Source organism: Ambystoma mexicanum, chromosome 4q (assembly GCF_040938575.1).
Source record: "Ambystoma mexicanum isolate Mex_15411 chromosome 4q, UKY_AmexF1_1, whole genome shotgun sequence".
NCBI lineage: Eukaryota > Metazoa > Chordata > Amphibia > Caudata > Ambystomatidae > Ambystoma > Ambystoma mexicanum.
The window spans coordinates 891,018,827-891,040,078 of record NC_090928.1 but is presented as its reverse complement, the minus strand read 5'-3'; the positions used below and the strand labels follow the sequence as shown (position 1 = coordinate 891,040,078).

The following is a 21,252-nucleotide window of genomic DNA, read 5'->3' as shown; positions in this document are numbered from 1 at the left end:
CATCATCCATCGCCCTCTCTACCTGTGGTGTTCCCCAGGGGTCTAACCTCTCACCCTGGCTTTTCAACCAATACTTGGCAACTCTCGCCCACTGCATTGCCATTTTCTGCTCAAATTGTCAGTGTTACGCTGACAACGCAACTCATTTTTAGGCTGCCCTCGGCCAACCAGTCTCCTTCTCTCATCTCCGATTGCCTAACTGTCATTCAAAATTGGTGTGCCACCAACGATCTTTGTCTGAATGCCATCAAGACCGTGATCCTGCTCATCGGCACACCTTCACCATCCTTTCCCCTCACTTTCTGGTCGGCCTCCCTTGGCCCTCCTCCTACCACCACCACCTGCGAGGCTAGCAACCTTAGGGTCATCTTTGACTCCACATTTTCCTTGCCCGCCCACATCGGATGTCTCTAAAAAGTCAAACTTCCTACTGCATCTCAGGGGTACTCTGCCTTTTCTCTCCCTCCCCCAGAAGCTCTCTCCCCCAAGCTCTGGTTCGCTCTAGGTTGGACTATTTTAACAGCCTCTTTCTAAATCTACCTGCCACTATTCTCCGCCCTCTGCAACTAATCCAGAACAGGACTGCGAGGCTTGTCCTTGGCCTCAAGCCCTGGGATCAGATCTCTCCAGTTCTGAAATCTCTCCATTGGCTCCCAGTGGATGCAAGGATTAAATTCAAAACCCTCTGCATTGTCCACAAGGCTTTCTGGGGCTGGGTCCAAAATACCTTCAGCTATCCCTCCGCAAATACCTCCCCTCTCGAGCTCTTCACTTAACTCCCTCAGGGTCAGTCGTTTTTCAAAAAAAAAACAAGCTGGGGGTAGATCTCTGTCTTCGGCTGGGGCCTCCCTCTGGAACAGCCTGCCTGCCACTCTGAAACTTGAGAACCATCACTGGTTCCGGAAGAACCTCAAGACCTTCCTCTTCGATTCTGCCTTTGCCCCCCCCCCTCTAGCCTGCTGATCTGTTCTCTCTCGGCACCGTCCACCTGGCCACCCTCTGTCCTCCGGGCCCAGGTACCTGCTCAACCTGCCACCCTCCCGCACTGCCTCCGAGCCACCCCTTGCACTGGGGTCTGTATCTGTATCCATAAAGTCCCCACCCCCATTTTTCTTCCTGCACTTATCAGATCTACCCTGTCTGCTTCCTTAACTTAAACCCAGCACTGGCCATTTGCTGGCTTCACTCCCATCGTGTGTTGATTTTATTTTTTTTATTATTTATCTATTTCTCCTTTGTTGCGTACTTTCCACTTCTCCCCCCTTCCATGATGAAACACTTGTGTACGAGCGCGATAGAAATAAAATATCAATTAAATTCATGGTGGTGGTGGAGATGTGCTCCCCACTCTGTCATTGATGCGTAGGTTGAAAGAGTGGATTCTATTGCTAGGTCATTGAAATGTATTCCCTTTAGCAGGTTGTCTCTGGACCACCACTGTAGCGATGAGAGGTTACGAAACTACCAGTAGATCATCTCACATTCCGATTGCTTGTGACCATTGTTTCACTAACCACTCTTGCATTGGGGGCATGCGCAGTCTCGCGCGTGTGGGGCTAGGCCGCCATCAATCCTAGCAGGTGCATTCACTTTCGTACTGTTACTTGACGACCGGCTACATACCAAGGTGTTTGGAACAGCATGTTTTGTACCCTCTCAGAGGGGAAGACTAGACCGTTGTTTGCTTTAATTAGTGCTCCCAGAAACTGTTTTGCTTGGCTGGGCACTACACTTTACTTCTAGTTTATGTAGAAGCCTAATTGGAACAGGTCGATTGTCTGTTGTGTGTTCTGTAGGCACCTTTGAGGCGTGTCTCCAGTAATTAGTCGTCCAAATAAAGATACACTGCAATGGACTGCCTTTGTAAGTGGGCAGCCACCACTGCTAGGGCATTTGTATATTTTTATTTTACTGCAGACTGTGTTCAGTCTCGGTTATGCACATTAGGCTCACCTATGCTTTTTGTTGCCATTTCTCATGAAGATGTCCTTTGTTAGCCCTTCTTCCAACATTCAGGGGGGTGGGGGGAGGGAGGTCTGTGTGTTTTGCCTTTGGCGGGAACCTTTGGGTGTACCCGCCTAGGCTACAGTGTGTCTGCGAAGGCAGGAAGCAGGGGAAAAGTTCAACACTCTCCGTACTTGGTCTGCCAAAGTGCATGAATGGAATCAGTTCCCACTGAGGGGCTTGCTGTCCTGATTGGACAGACACCCACCCCTTTCGGTAAACTGTTGGCAGAGTTTACAGATGAGTGATGGAGAAATCCAAATATAAGATGAGGTTCCAGAGGTAGAAGGCAAGTCAACCACTGGGACAGTAGATCCGAAACTGAAGACAACCAGATACGCTGGCAGACCCTTCCAGTAACCTTGAAGCAAACACTGCTGTCCTGACCTCATTTTCATATCAACAGAGGAGCTCCGAAGAGGACAACTCCCCTTTGCTGGTGGGACCAACCATCCCGAGATGAACCACAGGTGACCTTCCAGGGCTGCAAACCGCGAATACCAGGGGACCTCCGACCCATTTGCAGCGCAACGTCTTTGTGAGATCGAATCCATCCAGAACTTGATGAGCTCCAGTTGGATCTCCAGAGGCACAATCCCACTCCTCTAAGTCCCCTCACCAGAGTGTACGACTGAAGAACAGAAAGATGAACTGGGCGAGAACAGTCCTTTGTTGAAGCTGATAAAAAGGCACCAAAACCACCATCTGACGCGGGACAAGAGAAACCCTCTTGTATGGTTGCTCCTGTGATATCCCATTCAGACTCCTTCCTTCATCACCAGACCGAGGAATCAGGAGGCTGGGTCCATCGCTGCTACACAGGAGAGAATCCAGCTTGGTTTGCTTCTTCTAACCCAAGGTACTGTGGGGCTAATGGTATAATTACCTTAAGCTGAAGAGACACTCTAGTGTGACTGGAGGAGTTACATGGGGTTTTGGGTGTCCACCCATTCCTCTGGCCCAGGCTTAACAGCTTTTGTCCTTTAAGGGTGTCCTTTGCAGGGTCCCTATAACTTCTCATCTTGCTAGGAATTTTAATTCCAGTGACTAGAGGAACTTTGCCTTTCTAGTTGCTACATAAAACTTTTATTCCACACCTACACTGATTTTTGGTTAGATAGGGATTGATTTACAAAGCACTAGGAGCCTTGAAAATGGTTACTACTATGTATATTAATGCTCAAGTGTGTGTAACCATCCCTTTCCTTCCCACAGACTACCTGCTGTGCCTTTATCTGAATGCCATTACAGTTTATCGGCAATCTATGAGTGTGTGCGGCACTACTAGTAATACGGTAGAACTCATTTGTGTCAAACTAACAATTGTACCGCGAGCAACTACTATTGATGCCCTTTAAAAAAGTATTAAGAATTCCTGTGTGTTGGTTAAGTGAATTAAGTATTTATCTACCTTCCTTGTGTAAATATAATATTTATATTTTAATATAACATTTAATGTGCAAGTTTCTTTGGGCTATTGTATTAACTGGGTTCAGAGTACGTAACCTACAGCTCACATCCCTCCCCCCCCTAAGATAAGCCTGGATGCTCTATAATTTACAAGATCCTTTGGGTAGTACAGACTTAAACTAAGTTGTGGACCTGTATCCCAAGGGATACTTTTATAGTCTTACCTCAAGTGGATTTAAGGAAATCTCTCCCAACAGGGGAGATACCCCCCGATCCCCACACCCCACCTTAAAACCCCACCTTATTCAACTAAACCCACGCCCGCAAATATATATAGAAAAATGTGTTCTGAAAAACACAACAAAAATCTCCTACGACCAAATGTAAGGTGCTACCATTTCCGTATGTTTTCATTTGGGATTCCCAACATCAGTAACACCCTACCAGCAATCCTGAGGACACCCTGAAGAAAGCGTCAAATGAGACGCAGGTGAAACCAGTCAATGTTTTAGCTAGAGTGCCCTCAACATGAGGAATCCCTTACAACACCGCTTTAGGTTGCACAGTATTTGACTAATTGCAGTAGGATAACCGCCTGAATAAAACGCTGTTGTGTTGATAGCTCTATTGCAAGGTCTTGGAAGTCATAATGGAAAAAGAAAAAAGCAGAGGGAATTTTTCATTAACAGAATAACTATGTACAGCAGATTCCGTAGAAACCAACTGGCCACTATCATGATTCACCCTTTTCTCTCGTTCCATCTACTTTTAGGAGTAACATCACACACAGGGTTAGGCACCTCTTTGAGGTCAAGATTAGCTGCTATTGTTTTATCTGTTAAGCAAACTTTACCAGATACGCAAAATGCATGGTCACTCTGTCCTACCCACATTTTTGCTTATGATACTAGGTCCTATGAGGAGATAGTTAGGTTAGCACATTAGTTTCTCTCTCTTATGTAATGTATAGCACAATTGAAGTCTGAGGTTTCTGTACAACTATGGAGCCTAAGAGCCCCACAACCTGAATACCTTGGTTGAGTAATTCCATGGAAATCAATTCTGAAAGAAATAAAAATTTAAAAACAGGTTCACCCCACCGGAAGTGTTTTTATAAGATTTGTGCGGGGTTTGGTAAGCCTGAAGGGGTTGAACAGCGCTGCCTGCATTTCTGATAAGCCCAACATTGTTGCACAACTCTCCAAGTAAAGTGCCCTCCTCTGTACAACATGGTTTTGTTGGGCATTCAACACACGTCTCTTCAGGACATCCTGTCCTGCCGCTTAAGCCATTAACATGGCACAATGGCACTACTACTGGCTAACCTTAACAGTTTGATCCAAAAATGGGTGGAAACTGGAATGTTTTTCAAGTTGACATTTTGATCTTGAATTAATGGGCTTGTCACTGCATGATATTCAAAAGGTATTCGATAAATATTAGAAAGAATTTGCTAATTTATCCAATTTGAAAACTGAACGTTTGAAATGCTTTCCTTGATCAATTTGCTCTACTGACAGACCCATGTCACCCCCTTCCTCAATCAACAACTGCAAAACAAAGATTTAAACTAGCAACAGGTTTTGAATTTTAAACTCATACGTAGTAGAGCTGGTGAAAACACAAAACTTTGAAAAAAGTCGATTACATTTGTAACTTCACAGCGCAGATGATATAGAGTACTTTCAAAGTCCTTTATCACAAATAATTCTTCGCGAGATAAAACACACATTGGCATACAATCACAGGGAACATTTCAGACTTACATTTTGCAACTATGCAAGAATATTTTCTTTTCAAATTGACACTGCTTTGATATTCGCCAAAGGAAATGTTGACTGAAATACTTGCGAGTATGTGGGGTAGGAGGCAGAGAAAAGAAGGGCACACTTAAGGTAAAGTATTATGAAAACAACACCCACTGTTAGAATATGAACCTTCAGCTCCAACTGTACGCACGCAAGTACAAGACAGAAATCAAATGATATGCACATCTGATCATTTCATAGGAGACAACAGCTTTTCTGTTGAAGATTAGCCCGAAACACTTCCAACTCCAATTTTGACCACAACCAGGCTTAACACCCCACTTACCACTCAACAGACTCAGTGGGGCTTTGCTAAGCATTACACTACAGGCACCACTCTTCTTTGGTCAGGCAAAATAAATTGCAATGCAGTTATGGAGAATAAAAGCACACAGCTGTGTTAAAATGGCACGCTGACTCATAATTATGCCAAAAACTAAACATCAATCTTAAGACTTCTCACCGGATACCTGTAAAATGACATTATGTGTATAACTGTAAATTCAGAGTTGCCTCTCAGTATTTTGGAAGACTACAGGCATTTGCAATGGTGGTTTATTGATAACACAGCAGAGCACTCTCGTATAGAGATCTAAAGAGTTAATAAAATGACTTCTAGCTATTACAAAGGTTCTTCTAAAAAGGATTCACAGGTTTTTATAACCAAGGACAATTAGGGAATACTTGTTTCAGCATTTCTACAGAGTTCTGATGGTACTGTATATTTAAGGTAAAATTGCAACGTGAACGGTCTGCTAAAAGCACTTTTTTTTGTTTGTGCATTTTGTTTGTCACCCGGTGTCACACTAACAACTCTGCATCTCATTCAAGAGCACATTATACTGAGAGAGAAGATGGAAAAGGCAGTTCTTTTGTTTCCCCAAGGGGCATGTACTTCTGTTAAAAGCATCTTTTGATGAGATTACTCTTTCTGAATTACCAATAACTCAGGCCAATGAATTAGATACCTGCTCTAAAACTTAATATTTGCTCAATTCATATTCATATATTGCAGACATCCCAGGTGTAACATGGGGGATAAAGTGTGTTAAATGCTTATACCTACTTAAGGTGCCAGGAGATTGCACCTCTCTCTCACTCAATCAACTTGCTGTCAGGTCACAATCGTTCATTTGGCAATAGAAGTTCTCCTGCTTTTCTCATTACTGTACATAAAATTCCCATTTAATCCATCAGTGAACGAAAGGAAAAAAATAATATACTGTCCTTAAAAAGATGAAGCTTTTTGGATTAGTTTCCATTAGAAAGTAACCATGCAATTTAAACGCTCTAAATGCTTAGGTAGCTTCATCCCAGGGGGCGGGGGTTTGAGGGGAGAAAAAAGCAAGCTAAATCAGATAGTGGAATTCTGTATTTAAAGAGTTAAATAACTGAAGATTGTGATCCTGGTTAACTGGCGGCACACTGGAAGCTCTGTGTGATCATATGAAATGGAAGACTGCTTAAAGGGTAGGAAGCAGAACATACTTTTCTTTGTGTGGCACCACACAAGGCCAGTCATAAAATAAATATTATCCCATGTATGAACTATAGATATAGTGGAGTGAAAAAATATGCTCTTGTGAACAGGGGAAAAAAATGAAACATATCTAGTTCTATGTTCAAGCCATAAGCTTTAGAGATCGAACCATGGCATAGGAATAACAGAATGTTATAATGGAAAGCAGAAGGAGATAAACATCAAGGGCTGCAAATATGGAGAACAAAATGCAGGTGGTGTGCACACATTTTTAAAAGATTTTAAAAAATGCAAAACTGAAGAACAGGAATTGCAGTTGACCATAATGGAAAACAGGACATGCTGGGTAAAAGCAATCTAAATTGTTTACCTTCAACATTCTTCTCCTTCAAGTACTGTACTAACAAGGGCCAGGAATAGTGAGGCCGGAGAGGCAAACCTTCCTCCTTCATAATCTTCATTAGTTCCAAAGCTAAGGCTGAAGGATGTAAATTGTTAGTTGGTACAATATTTTCTGCTCATTACAAAAATGCATATTTGCATCAGATTAATACCTGTTTTCTTTAAATCCAATGCACAATACAAAGTAAACTGTAGTGCTGAGGAATGCAGGTTTGCATCACGTAACCCATCACAGAACTGCTTCAGCTTTCCTGCAGGCTAACGGAGCAAATAGTATACAATTAACGAGCAGAAGATTGAGGGGCTCAACATTTTTTCACAGAAATCATTCTGTTCTACTTAGTTCTACATAAGTATTGAGGAATTAGACACCAAATTCAGCATCTACAGTTACATTTGACAAATCAGGTCTATGTATTAAAAGCAAACAATCAAGTCTTTACAAACTGTAAAAATAAGGCAGTGTACCGCAACTGGTTCTTCTCACGAGCAGTTAAGCAAAATAAGATCAACTGAACTGTTTACGTAAAGATTCATTTAACATTCAATTTTACACATTCTAAGGGCTTTTTTGCTTGGTGTGGTCCTATTGAAGGGCTTGTCATTTCTGGGAGATATACAACTCCTACTTGTATCCTAGAGGAACCTGGCAAGATTGACACCAACAGCTACTCTATACTCTCCAGGGTAACTGGGGCCACAAAAACACATCTGTAACAGTGCTTTTTTGGCAACATGTATTAAGAAAAAGCAATAGAGCTATAATCTCGCAGACATTTAAAGCATAATAGGTTGCATACAAAATGGACAAAAAGATCTATTTTGCATCTTGTGTGGAATTTAGATTTGCAGCGCGCGGTGTACTAGCTCTGCCTTCACCTTAAGTACCTCCTGCTTACTGGGTGACGTTCAATAACTAGGAGTTGCTTTGCGCTCGTGCTCATCAAACCCTTACGTCAGTCCGGGCAATAGTTGGTGGGAGCAGGATAGTCGTGTAAAGATATACATGAAGACATTAAAACCAGACAATGTGATGACCTAGTAAATTATAGTCCCATCTTAACTAATCTTATTATCTAATGAGGGGGATAGAGGAGCAAGTGAGCTTTCTTCCTGCACATCTCTCTCAGCAGCTCAGATGCGCAGTACGTAAATCAAGATGGAGTATCATGCAGCCTAGTGCAACATATTCACTGTAAAAACGGGTTTGCAATCTTCCATCACTCCTTTTTCTTTTTTCTCTGCCATACACCTCATATTGATCCATCCTAATGGTTCATGGCTGCTGGAGCTCCTGGCAAAAGCATGTGCCACAATAGGTGCTTACTAAAGATTACGAATTACAATAGCCAATATTAAATGGTGAAACTCCTATCAACAGGCCTGTTAAAAAGCTGATTAAAATCATTTCAAGATATTTCCCTACTTAAAACGGCTGCCTTGCCCCTATTCTCCCTTCTCCTCTACAGTAAAAATGGCATTTGTTTAGAAGATAGATTTTATTTTTTTTAAATCTCCAAGGCAGAACACTTGCACACAGCCACAATGACTCAAACATACCACATCCATATTAACACAGTGGCGCAGGAAGAAATTTCCATGCTGTGAAGAGTCACCATTCAAACCATCCGATGAGAAGGTGGGAAATGATTTCAAGATCTGAAAGGCTGTGTCTTCCATGCCTTGAGTAACCAAACTCAGACACAGGTTCATGGCATCTGCAGGAAAAGAAAGAAATACATGTTACCAGAGAATGTAATACAAGACAAGCGGCTATACATACAAGCAGCAAACAGAAATGGATTGTTCAACAATTAATCAGAAAAGAATTCTAGTCAGTTGTATGACTTGCATGATAGGAGTACTGGAAATCTAAACACAAAAGAAAGAAATGTGTTAAGCATCAAATCACAGCCATGGATGGTGTTCCGGGTACAATGAAAAACTATCTCTCAGCAAAGTAGAATTTCCCTGCATTGGAATAGCAATAACAAGAGCTCGGCTACATAAAAAGCCAGAATATAAAGGAGCACTACAATGGAAATGAGTAAACGGGAAAATAATGTGAATGGTAACATGCATGTACAATGACTATGTAAGGGAAGAGAAGCAGACAAGAGTAAAATGTGGAATTCACAAAAGACAGTTTAATCAATGTCAAACACAAACCATTATCTTATTTGAAGACCAGTTTAAAGAGCTTCATTATTGTTTTGAAGATTACAAGAGATGGAGTGATTAGGATCCGAAAGGTTTGTGGGGTTTGGGATCCAGTCGGCACTGCTCAATACACTGTTGATACAACTTGCTATAAGTAAGTGTCAACTAGAAATATAAACCTTGGATTCCGACACATTCACCATTAAGGGAGAATTTTGTTTTTGCCAGCAAAAAGGAGTACAGCTACAGCACATCATAACTTCTAGTCTTTAAAGCATACTCCAGGAATTCGTTTTTTTAAATGATACATGTTCCTACGTGCAGGCCCCTATTTTCAAGTCACCATAAGGCATTTAAAGTGTGCTGTTAAATGCTGAGCAAAGAGCCATGACATCTAGAAGGAAACATTGTGCCCTTCTAAACGCAGCAGTATCAAGGGATACAACCATGTCTTACCACCAAAGACAAGTCAAAGCTATTTTTGAACCTCAGCAGGTCTTGAATGAAAGATAAAGTAATGGCTAAAGCGTCTCTTCCTTCACCTGGGGGTATTTATTTACTTTCAAACAAATTCACTACCTCAATTCACCAATGGCCTTTATTAAAATGTAAGACTAGATGTCTTAAACTACACTTAGACTAAACAGTTTTAGGATATGGCCCTTCTGATAGGTCTCTTGTGAACCTGGTGTCAGCAAACGATCAGCAGGTTCAATGGTGAATCACAGCACTATGGGAAGTGCTTTTAAACGGTGGGAAAGAAGCAGAAAATTCCTGTGGCTATGTGCAGTCGATAGGAACAATCATAATTAAGAAATGCATGGCTATCTGGATTTGCAGCACGCAATAAATTGCGGCTTCGCTTTGGTGCACCGCTCATTGAACTGATTGTTTTCATCTTTAGACACTCAATAGTTACATGAACTTCAACATGATGAATCGAAACCGCTTCTTTCAGCGGTCTTACCGGTTACCACTGCTTTCCAAATTACTGTGAAGATTCAACAATCGTAATAGCGAAGAGGTACGCATGAGTTAACACACTGCTCTCCAAGAACTGGGACGCACTGCAAGTTGCATCTAATAAATAGTGCTCATGTGTATTTATTCACATCAGCCTCCGATTGACTATCGCTTTTATGAATGAATACATTTCCTAATTTACAAAAGCGTTGTGGCGTACTGATGGAACTTCAGTGATCCGCCCCTCATATCCTCTAATCTGCCATCTGTTACTTAATGTCTAGGCTATTTCCATCAGATTTTGCTTTTATACACCATTTTAAAGGGATACAGTTGCTATTTACACATCCTTCAGTTCAATTAACATTGTGTTTACTATCTTCTGGGAGTTCTTCAGCCTCACAGAAAGCTAAACTACAAAAGGATGCTTCTAAAATGAGGTGCTGTGGATAAATCTCCTTTAGAACTTGAAAGAATTCTGAAGAGGTTGTCTAATATTAGCGCCTCTAGTAATACACTAGCTCATCGTACATTGGTGTTAAATCCTGAATTTCTCTTCCTAAGCAAACATGCTTATGAAATCATGGAACTTTTACCTGCTGGCCAGAGGAGGGCTCCATGATGAATAGTTGAGGGGGCGGGGGACTGGCTGAAGTAAGGATGGATGACTACTGACTGTTTTGATATCTACTAGTTGATGAGGACACCACGCAAGTGTAAATAGCCCTATGTGAACATGTGGGCACACATCATCAGTGCGTGCAATAATTGGCTATAATAATTGGCCATAAGAGAAGAGTTTCTCTTAAAAACGACTTCAAGGCCTTTTCTAATAGAATGGATGAAGCAGAGGACTGCATTTCCTTTGTAGAAGACAGAATTTTAGGCATTGAAAATATGCAGATGCATCCTAGACTAGAAATATTAAACTCTAAATTGAAAGATTGAAAGAAAAATGTGTGCTTTTATGGTATACCTGAAAATGGAGAATAGCAATCCTATTAAGTTTATGGAAACATGGATTCCTAAGGCCCTAGGAATGTCTGTCTCTACCTTTAGAATTGCAAAGAGCATATAGAATAACACCACGCTTTACTTCTACTAATGTTTCGCAAATGCCTTTTATTAACAGTTTTGTTCACCATCAGCACGACCAACAAGTTTTGGCCAAAGCTAAAAAGGAAGCATCCCACTTTATTTGTAGGCCAAAAAAAACATATGCAGCTCCTGATTTCTCCAAACAAAACGCAAAATAAAAAGGAAGACATTTCTGGATCTCAGGCTAATGGTGAAAAAAAAATAGTATAAGATATAGCATCCTATATCCTGCAAAAAGTATTACTGTTCCTAATGGCCCCACCAAAGAATTTTTGGAACTCGGTCCGTTTAACTTTTCAATCACTTGATCCTCATGCCATGAAAACATCTGGATGTATGGCTTCATCTTCAGAGAGTACCTTCAACTCTACAGACTATCACCACTCTTCTTCAACTCATTAGGAAACTAAAAATGAAATTGGCAAATTGATGCCCCGAAGAGGCAGAGCGGATCCAATTCCTACAAGGTATTTATAGGACTCACAGGATAAATCTAAAGATAATACTGATCTCCAAATCATCACAGGGTTTAACTAATCTATCTGATTCAAAATAACTCTTCGTGGATGACATCGATATCTTTGTTCTTCAGTTAATCATTCATCTTGTTGTGCTACTCTTCATTGACAATGTTCGATTTCTATTTTCAACTTTCTTGTAGCCTCCTCTACTTTATCACACATTTTTACCAGTCATTTCAGTACGGATCCATCGAGTTGAGTTGCCTTTGTGTCTTCTGGCTCTCTTGAGATTTGTTATGATTTTACAAACTTATTTGTATCTGTTATTTGCATCAATTTATAATTTCAACTCGTCTTGCTCAACAACTGTGTCTATATTGTTTGCCCTTCTTTTATACCTCATCATTGCATAAAAAGGGTGGTGTGGTTATTCTCATTGCCAAAGAAAGTAACTTTCTAGGATCAAATATAAAAGATGACTCATTTGGTTGTTGGATTATTCTTGATGCTGTTATGGATGAGTTAGCAGTTATAATTAATATTTACGTTACTTGCTTACCTGATCCTCTTTTGTAGAAGGAACTAAAACAAAAATCAATCTCTAAATTTCAACAGACTTATATGTGAGGATTGGAACTAAGTTTATGATGTTGCATTGTGTCATAAATCAACTAAATGGGTTTACTCTAAAACATGCAAAACTTCAATTATTGGTGCATTCACTGTATTGGATCCTGCTCCTATGGCATCCACAATTGAGGAAACCTAAACCCAATCCTCAACTAGATGAAGATTGAATTGCTTTCTGCGAAAAGGCTAACTTTATACAAAGCATTAACATTTTTACAGAAGAATTTTCTTGAATCCACCTTATACATATATCACAATTCAAAACAACTGGGATTTATAAAAAGCAGCATTAGGTGGCTATACTATATACAAATTGTTTCACATAAGAAAAACAGTTAACAAAAATCATCCAATCTACTAACCTCAATCAAAACACATGAATATGCCTACCACCAAAATACTACCGTCATGACTTTAAAGAGTTCATATTGAAGCGTATGGAGTACAAGACATTTTGTACTGCAAAGTTTTGAGTTTATATACTGTGAACAAAAACTAAATATTATGGTGCATCCAATAAATCTGTTAAATTATTAGCAGTTTATCTGAAATATTAGAAAAAACAATCACCTCAGTTACCAATGAAGAAGGCAATTTAATTACAAATAAGTACGATATTGCCAAAGCCTTTTTGAACTTCTATACTACATTATATCATATTGAATCAGTTTAATAAATATCAATACATTTTTAGCAACTATCCCAAATCCTGAAGCAGTAACTATGGATGTATTCCCCTTGAGAAATTTTATGACGTGTCCGAAGGAGGTCACAAAGTATCCCGTATTTATGAGCTTTTGATGTCCAAGACATGTAAAGATATCACACAAAAAAGAGTGGGAGGAGGATGTGGGGAGCCAATGGAGGATGGGGTGTGGAGTAGAGCACAGGGATACCACAAAAGGGTGTCAAAAAACACAATATTCCAACAGATCCAGTTATACGTAACCCACAGAGCATACATGATACCTAGGAAAATAGCAAAATTTCGCCAAGCAGATATAAAAACATGCCCAAAATGCAGAGGTGGACGCAGGAATGGCACACATGTTTTGGTCATGCCCGGTAATAAGAAAGTTTTGGGGGAGGTGGCTCATAACATGGCCGAAGTAGAGATTATTCTAGATGTAAGCACCCTCTGGGTATGTATTTTGGGAGGGTTCCAGAGGCCGACAAGAGCTAAACATGCAAGCAAACTCAAAGACTTAGTGTATATACTAGCCAAAGGCAGGGTAGCAATGAGCTGGAAGGCGTGTAAGAGACCATCAACACATACATGGTGGTTTGATCTGAAGAAATGGGTGGAAATGAAGGTGTGGCAGGAGGCGATGAGGAGAGATGGGAATGCAGAAGCTGGAACATTAGTGGCTTGGAGACAATTGGTGGCCTCAATATCAATACCGGATCAGGATACTGGAGAGAGCGGGCCTTGACAGGAACGTAATAGATACAGTCTCTAGGAAATGTGTGTAATAGATGAGCGGGAGGTAGGCCGGTAGGCGAGGGGGTTTGGGGGGACAAGGGGATAAGTTATATGGAACTGTACACCCAAGTTGTTCTGAAGAATGTAAACTGTATTGTACTGTTATATATCAAATTTAATAATCGTTCAAAAAAATAAAAATAGATGTATTCCCCTTAGAACAAGCCATTACCATGGATGAAAATATTAAAGCGATAAAATCTGGGAAAACATCTGGTTCTAACAGATTTCCAATTTAATTATAAAATACTTTCTGTAATAATCTTACTTATTATTTGTGTTATATTCTTCCTGCTTAAATACAGGATCTAGTAAAGGGTTGTTTACGAAGGCTCTCCTGATCTTATTTCAAGCCTGAAAAAAACACTACTTTTATAAAAAATGATCGCCTCATCTCTAGTAAATTCTAACCTGAAAGTGTATGCTTAGATTTCAACCAATAGATTCGATAGATTTATGCCTTTTCTGATCAATAACAACCAAACAGGAAAGGTTGATATGGGTGCTCCAATACACACCTTCTCTGTGAAATCTTAGCGGAATACTAAAATTAGGAGTATCCAGATTGGACACCTGGAAATTAATCTTTCTGCTTATACGGTGAACATATTATATATTTCGAACCCATCCTCTTCAATCTCTAATTCATTAATACTATTGATACATTTTCTATAGTGTATAGTATAGTAGTAAAAGAAATCCTGAAAAATCTGGAATTCTTGCCCCGGCCTCTACTTGGCTCTCATAATATTAACACTCAGTATGGTACAATGTGGTGTACATATCATATTCGATACTTGTATTTACCAAAGATCTCAAATCTACGATTACATTAAACACATCGGCTTTACCAGCTGGTGGGGTCGCCTCGAAACTGTTAAAATGATTATCCCTCCTATTCGATATATTACTATGATTTGTAATGCATTACCTGCCTCATTTATTTGAGAACACACAGACAGACTCTCGAAATTTGTATGGAAAAATGAGGCACCTAAAATAGCATTGAATAAAGTTAAACTTCCTAAAATGTATTGGGGGGGGGGACAAATTCCCTCCTGTTTGATATTTACCATAAATCAGTGCCTTGCATCAATAAATATCCCTGATCAATCAGGATAAATTACACTCCTCCCCCCCACCCCCCAACTACCTGGTCAACTTAATGTATTGCCTACACAAAGATTTCTGAAAATTGTGTGGAAAACACTGCTAGACAGGTCACATGCATTGAGCACATTCAATAGCAAAATGTATTTGATATAACAAATCTTTCGGTGAAAGGAAATCTGTATATAATGAATAGGTGGCATAATATAGGGATCCTTGAATTAGCCAAGTTACCTTCAATAATAGTATAATACGGTTAGGACAGTCTCTAAAGTCTGACTAAGGGTTTCATAAAACCATATCTGGGGCAGTTCAAAACTCCACTCCTAGTATAAGGCTGTTCCACCTGAGAACATTTGGTAGCATAGACAGAGCAGCGAGGCTTATCTTAGGAGGGAAAGAGGACTGTAGGTCAGTACAAAGAAATTGTAGCATACATAAGGATTAAAGAAACACTGATATACTAAGTAAAGTAAATATAATGGTTTATTTTAAAAACAGCAGGCCAAGATAAACCTTGGGGAAATTTAGTACTTTTCACATAAGTTATAAATCATAAAAACCAACTCAATACTTATGGTATACAAACCAAAGTGTAACCCTATTAAGAATAGCATTCAGCAGTTCAAGGCGAGTCAAACCTAAAGTTATACATTCAGAAAGGCAATATGCTATTCTTGATGAATAAAAACAACAAGCAATTGAGAAATGGCGAAAAAAGAAACCCACCATTCTAGCAGAATGGTGCCCCTATTGTGCATTACGAAGGCCGATTTAACTGCTGCAAGTAAGGACTAAAAGTAGTTACACTCATCAGCCATTCAAGTTAACTTGCAATTTTAACATAAATGTTACTAGGTAAGTGAGAAAGGGGATCCAGCATAAGGTGGGAGTGTGCTTGCTCACTTAAATCAATGTAAAGGGGATGTGAATCCCACTTTACCTCTTGGGAACCGTAGTTCACCCAAGAAATAATAAGAGAATGAAAAGGTAGGCACTGCATTTTAAAATGCTGTGTGCTGACATAGTACATTAGTCAGTCCGAAGTTATAGGAAACTAACTCCAATCATACACTATGTAGAGACATACAAAGGTCACCCATAAAAAGAGTAAAAGACTAGGTGAGGGGGGAAAAATATTCCCACTCACCTAGCGATAAGGGGAACAATAATCAAGTCCAGCAAAATATCCATGGGTTGACAGGTCAGGAAGGTTCATCACTGAAATGAAAATCTTACCCAAAATAAAACGTATAGGATTCCACCACATTAGACAATTCAGTTTCACAGTATTTCCAGTTTGAGGTGATTGAAAAGCACCCCAATAGTTGAGATGCAGACATTCACTTGTATCCAGGCGGACGTCCCGATTGAATATGAGGTTTAAGGTTGCTTGTAATTCAGCTGCTACTCTTGACGGCCCAAGAGTTAATTGAATGTATGTTTGGTTATTGCAGTTGTTGACGTAGCGCTACCTAGAATATATTGTATGGTCCCAATGTTGATTCCACATACAAAAACACATTGACAGTATGCAATGAGTTGTGCTTTTTTTACGTTTTTATATGGGGTAGTTTTTCTTTTATTCAGATTTCAGTATCCAAATGCACATTATATTATTCTGTTTTTTCATTTGTGATAAAATCTCGATTTGACAAAATTGTAGCTGTAACCTTGGAGGTTATATTAGTTTATTGTGCCTCGTGGCATTCAGGTGAGCAATTTCACATGGACTACATTTTTTGCTATCCAAATTAGTCTAACTCAGACCTTTTAGGTCCCATCTTCTCATCCTCTACACGCGTTTCACCACTTTAAGTGGATCTTCAGGAGGAAAAGTGGCTTACTCTTATGTAAATCCGTATTGCCCGTGTTTTCCTTGTCTGAAGAAAAATGAGAATTGTTGGACTTTCTAATTCTTCAGTAATTGCTTTGTTTCATTTCTTTGCAGAGTGGTAGTAGGGCATGACTGCCCCAGGTTGTCCAGTGTTAGCTTTTTAGCATTTATTTTTTACTGCGCAATGCTAAAGTGACCTGTTATCACGCTATAACATAACTGACAGATTATACAGCAACAAGGGATTTACTCGCCAAGCATCGCGCATATAGTGTCGGTGACATAAGTGCGCCTCCTTGCTAGCCCAGTAGTCCCACGCCATCCTTCCTTTTTGTCAGCCTACGTAATCTGCCAGGATGGGTAAAGCTAATGTTGTGGCAGTCTGGGGGGGCCATAATATCTGACAAAAGCAAAAAGGAAAGAGTGCGATCCAATAAGTCTGCAAATAAAAGCAAATGCAACGACTCTCTAAAGCAGCCTACAATCAAGTGTGCCTTACGTAGTAAACCGACCCTAAGACAGGCCCAGCCTAAAATCTTAGCTAAAATGTCATCACCTGCTAGGGCGGTCAAAAAAATCCCTGTGAGACCACACAGACCATTGTGTGAAGCATCCATTGGCTCAGATTCTGGGAGGACCAATTGTGCTTAGCAATCAAACATCTCCACGAACTCTGTTGGCACCAGACAACAAAAGAATCTTGCCAGGTACAGGATCATGCAGGAAAGGTGTGCTCTTTGTACCTGCGCCTTCACTTCATTTAACTGCTCCAATCTCTATGGCACCTTTTTTTCAACTGCCTTTGCAGCCTGGCTCCAAAGGATCAGATAGAGCCACCCTTGAGGCCTTGGAAGCTCCAATTGATCACTATTATCAGAACTGTCTTCGCAGGCAACCAAATGTCTATACTAGCAAAAATACATCTAGTGCTGGGTCAGATAAAGTGGATCATGAGGACCATGAGGAAGAGGGTCAGTCCATGCCCGATATCTCAGTAATATTCACAGATAATATTGCAGACAATAGCGCAGTACCCAGAGGCTCATCCTTTGGTGTTCCAGATAGACACCCATGGGGTATCTTTTCAACCCATTTCAAGTGTTATCGTGGATCGCTCTACAGAACTAATGATGGGGTCTCCTGATGATCCTGTGGTGCCGTCGGTCCCCCAGCTAGTGCATCAGTCCCTACCCCCAGACCCAGCTGCAACCTCTAATGCAATACGACCAGCCTGATGAAAGCTTTCGGGGGGGGGGCGGGGTCTGTCAAGGCTGGACCTGGATTACCTGGGTACATGCACAGTAAATTCAAGAAACTCAGGAATATGGGGTCTGCACCATTGTCGCAAGACAGAATCCAGCTGGACCATTTCTTCAAACCAGAGGTACCGTTTAGACTTGGGGTAGTTACCTCATTGTCTTTTAGCTGTGCTTTTCTCAGTTGAGATTTGCAATGGCTTACTGTCCGAGTTGATGCCAACTCTGTTTCTCAAAGGCTTAAGAGCTTGTGACCCTAAACATGATTTTTCTACAAACTCTCTAACTTTGTGCACGACTTATCTAAGAAGGGAAAAGCTTGTCTAGATTTCATTGGAAGATTTTAAAATGTTTCCTTCATTTAACCTTTCCTTTCTGCAACCTCAGAATATGCAAAGTATGAACTAGTGTGATATATAATTGCCATTACTGTCCTTGTGATTGAAGTCACCTTAGGGTGTAGGAATTGTGTAAGAAGCATATCCAAAGATTATCCACTAACTTGTTCAAAATCTGAAAAATCATTTTAAAGTGAAATACCATTTTAAAGAACGCTTATTTAAAACTTGGTTATTTAAATAAATAACTATTTATGACTGAAACCTTGAGAAATGTTACTTGGTAACTTGGATTTTCACTGCTACAGCTATACAGCTCACATTTACTCCTCTTGAGATAGGCCGGCCTTCTCAGTCGCACTACCAACTTGTGTAGTACAGACCTATACCAAAAGGTGGGTTACCCAATACCAAGCAGATAAGTGTTGTGTAGTCTCACACAGTGTGATTGCACCAATTTTTACCTAACACTGACCAACTTGATGGGGGATTTAAAGGAGCGGTCCATTCCAAAGTCTTTGCCTGAGCCTGCTGCCGCTGTAGATACCGCCGCAATTAATGCAAGCGTAAAGGGCACTTTGGAGCGCAATACCCCTCTAACATTGTGCCCAGTGCTGGACAATCTACTGCTTCCAAAGAGGATGGGAGGTATGCTTGGGATTAAGCGGCACCCAAGTCCATCCCCCCTGCTCCCTTTTCAAGCTCACAGCCGCTGGCTGCCTCGGAATTAAAAACTGGAACAGCAGTCTGCAAACTGTGGGACACATTCAGGGACTTTTCAACGTGCAATGCCACAGCAGGTATCAAAACCCAGGGACTTGCATTTAGCCGTCGACCCATTGCTGGGTTGGCGAGAGAACAATATTGTGCTTCAAGCAGAGGGTTGAAGGGGGCGCGGGGGCTAGAGAGCCTGTGACCAAGATGGCCGCTCTCACCTGAGCTTCCCACGCACCAATCGAGGGGGAAGCCTGCACCCGCCGGGGGAGCATGTGCTTGTAACTGCAGGGGCATACACGTCCAGTGCGCGCCAGGTGCTGGAGCACCCCTGACCAGGTCGAAGTCTGCGGCGCAGGCATCCCACGGCGACGCCGTAGCCGGCATCTTCTCTCTCGGGGCAAGGGGTGGGGGGGGACGAGGAGAAGCCGGGCTACCAGCCAGGCCTGGAGAAGGAGTCCAGCTGCATCGGTGGAGGTGAGTGAGACCCCACTCCCCTCCTGCCTACAGCAGGCCACCACATCATTTGATTGAGCGTGCATAATTACAGACACTGGAGCTCCTGCGGCGGCCGCTCTCAACGTGAGGAGGCTGGGCCCAATCTTGCCAGGCTGCAGGAAGTGGGGGGAGCCTGCCCAACCTTCAGCTGGGGCCAACATTCAGCTGGGGCCAACCTTCAGCTGGGGCCTCCCTCTTGAACAGCCTTCCTGCCACTCTAAAACTTGGAGAACCATCTTGCGTTCCGAAAGCACCTCAAGACCTTCCTCTTTTCTTCTGCCTTTGCTCCCCCTCTCCTCTGCTGATCTATTCTCTCTTGGCACTGTGCACCTGGCCACCCACTGTCCTCCGGGCCCAGGTACCTGCTCACCCTGCCACCCTCCTGCACTGCCTCCGGGCCACCTTTGCACTGGGGTCTATAGCTTTTCCCATACAGCCACCCCCTTTTTCTTCCTGCACTTATCAGACCTATCCTGTCTGCTGCCTTAAACCTAGCACTTTCAAATTGTTGGCTGCACTACCACTGTTTGTTGCCTTTATTATGTATCTGTTTCTCCTTTGCTTCGCACTTTCCACTTCACCCTCCCTTCCATGCACTTTTCCCCTCTCCCATGCACTTGCACATTCTCAATGTCACTGGGCCTAGTAAGATCGCCGTTTTGTTCTCCCCTGTTGCCCTCCCTTGCCTTGTCGTGCTCAGAAAAACCTGTGTACCAGTGCGATAGAAATAAAATATCAATACCTGTCGGCACTGTGCTCATGCGAGGAGGATTAATGGCGGCCCAACATATGAATGACAACACCCGTGGGTCAAGTCTCCGAATCCACTGGTGCTGCCTCTGGGCACCTGTGTGCGTACCTGGAACCACCACGATCACACAGGCATTGGGGTCTCACCAGCATACGGGGCTACGTGTGGTGTCAGACAACCAGCATGGGAATATAGCCACGACCCTGATGTCTAAAGGAAGCCAGCTCCGCGACTCGACGCCTGCTTGGCGCACAACCTGGAGCCTCTGCAGGTACACTAATAGCTTCTGGGGGGAGTTGTGCACGAAGGTGGCTGTGGCCAGGAGGTGGGATGAACCCTCCTGAGATCCAAGTAGCTGAGGGCCCCCCCACCCCTGGTGTGAGAACCAGATCCCCCTTCACTCACACATCAGTGAGCCTGCTTCTATTGGAGTGTCCCTGCTCCTGGGACTGTGCCCTGGGAAATTAGTGGGAGCAAGTGGGGCCTGCCTGCTTTGTACCATCTACCTCTGCATAGAGGGGATAATGCCCTCGCCTCCCATCAGGGAGCTCAGTGGGTGCTGCTGCTGGTCACACTCATAGGGCGGAGAAGGGCACAGTGCCGCCCTCGTAATCACACGGAGCGGGTGATTACATGGCCAAGGGGAATAGATGGCAATCCCAGAAAGAGGGCTAAATCGGGGGTATGGAAAAGATGCTGATGCCACAGGTCACCATGGACAAAACCGGCATATCCAGCCAAGAAGAGTCTCCCCGCGAGACCCACCAGTGGAGCACAGACATCAGAACTCAGTCTGGAGCTGGCGGAAATGCTATCTGGCTTCACGACCAACACAAAACTGGATGGTAT

At 42.1% G+C, this 21,252-nt stretch overlaps 1 protein-coding gene across 1 annotated transcript in view; it reads right to left on the bottom strand.

Moving 5' to 3' along the window:
• The window catches only part of LRPPRC (leucine rich pentatricopeptide repeat containing), a 1,926,342-nt gene that overhangs the window by 1,532,359 nt on the left and 372,731 nt on the right, over positions 1 to 21,252 (bottom strand). Inside the window, exons 9-11 of the mRNA XM_069608459.1 lie at positions 8,665 to 8,822; positions 7,257 to 7,362; positions 7,073 to 7,180 (exon numbers count right to left, since the gene is read on the bottom strand). Coding sequence (XP_069464560.1) covers positions 7,073 to 7,180; positions 7,257 to 7,362; positions 8,665 to 8,822 — 372 coding nt within the window. The remainder of the gene's footprint in view (positions 1 to 7,072; positions 7,181 to 7,256; positions 7,363 to 8,664; positions 8,823 to 21,252) is intronic.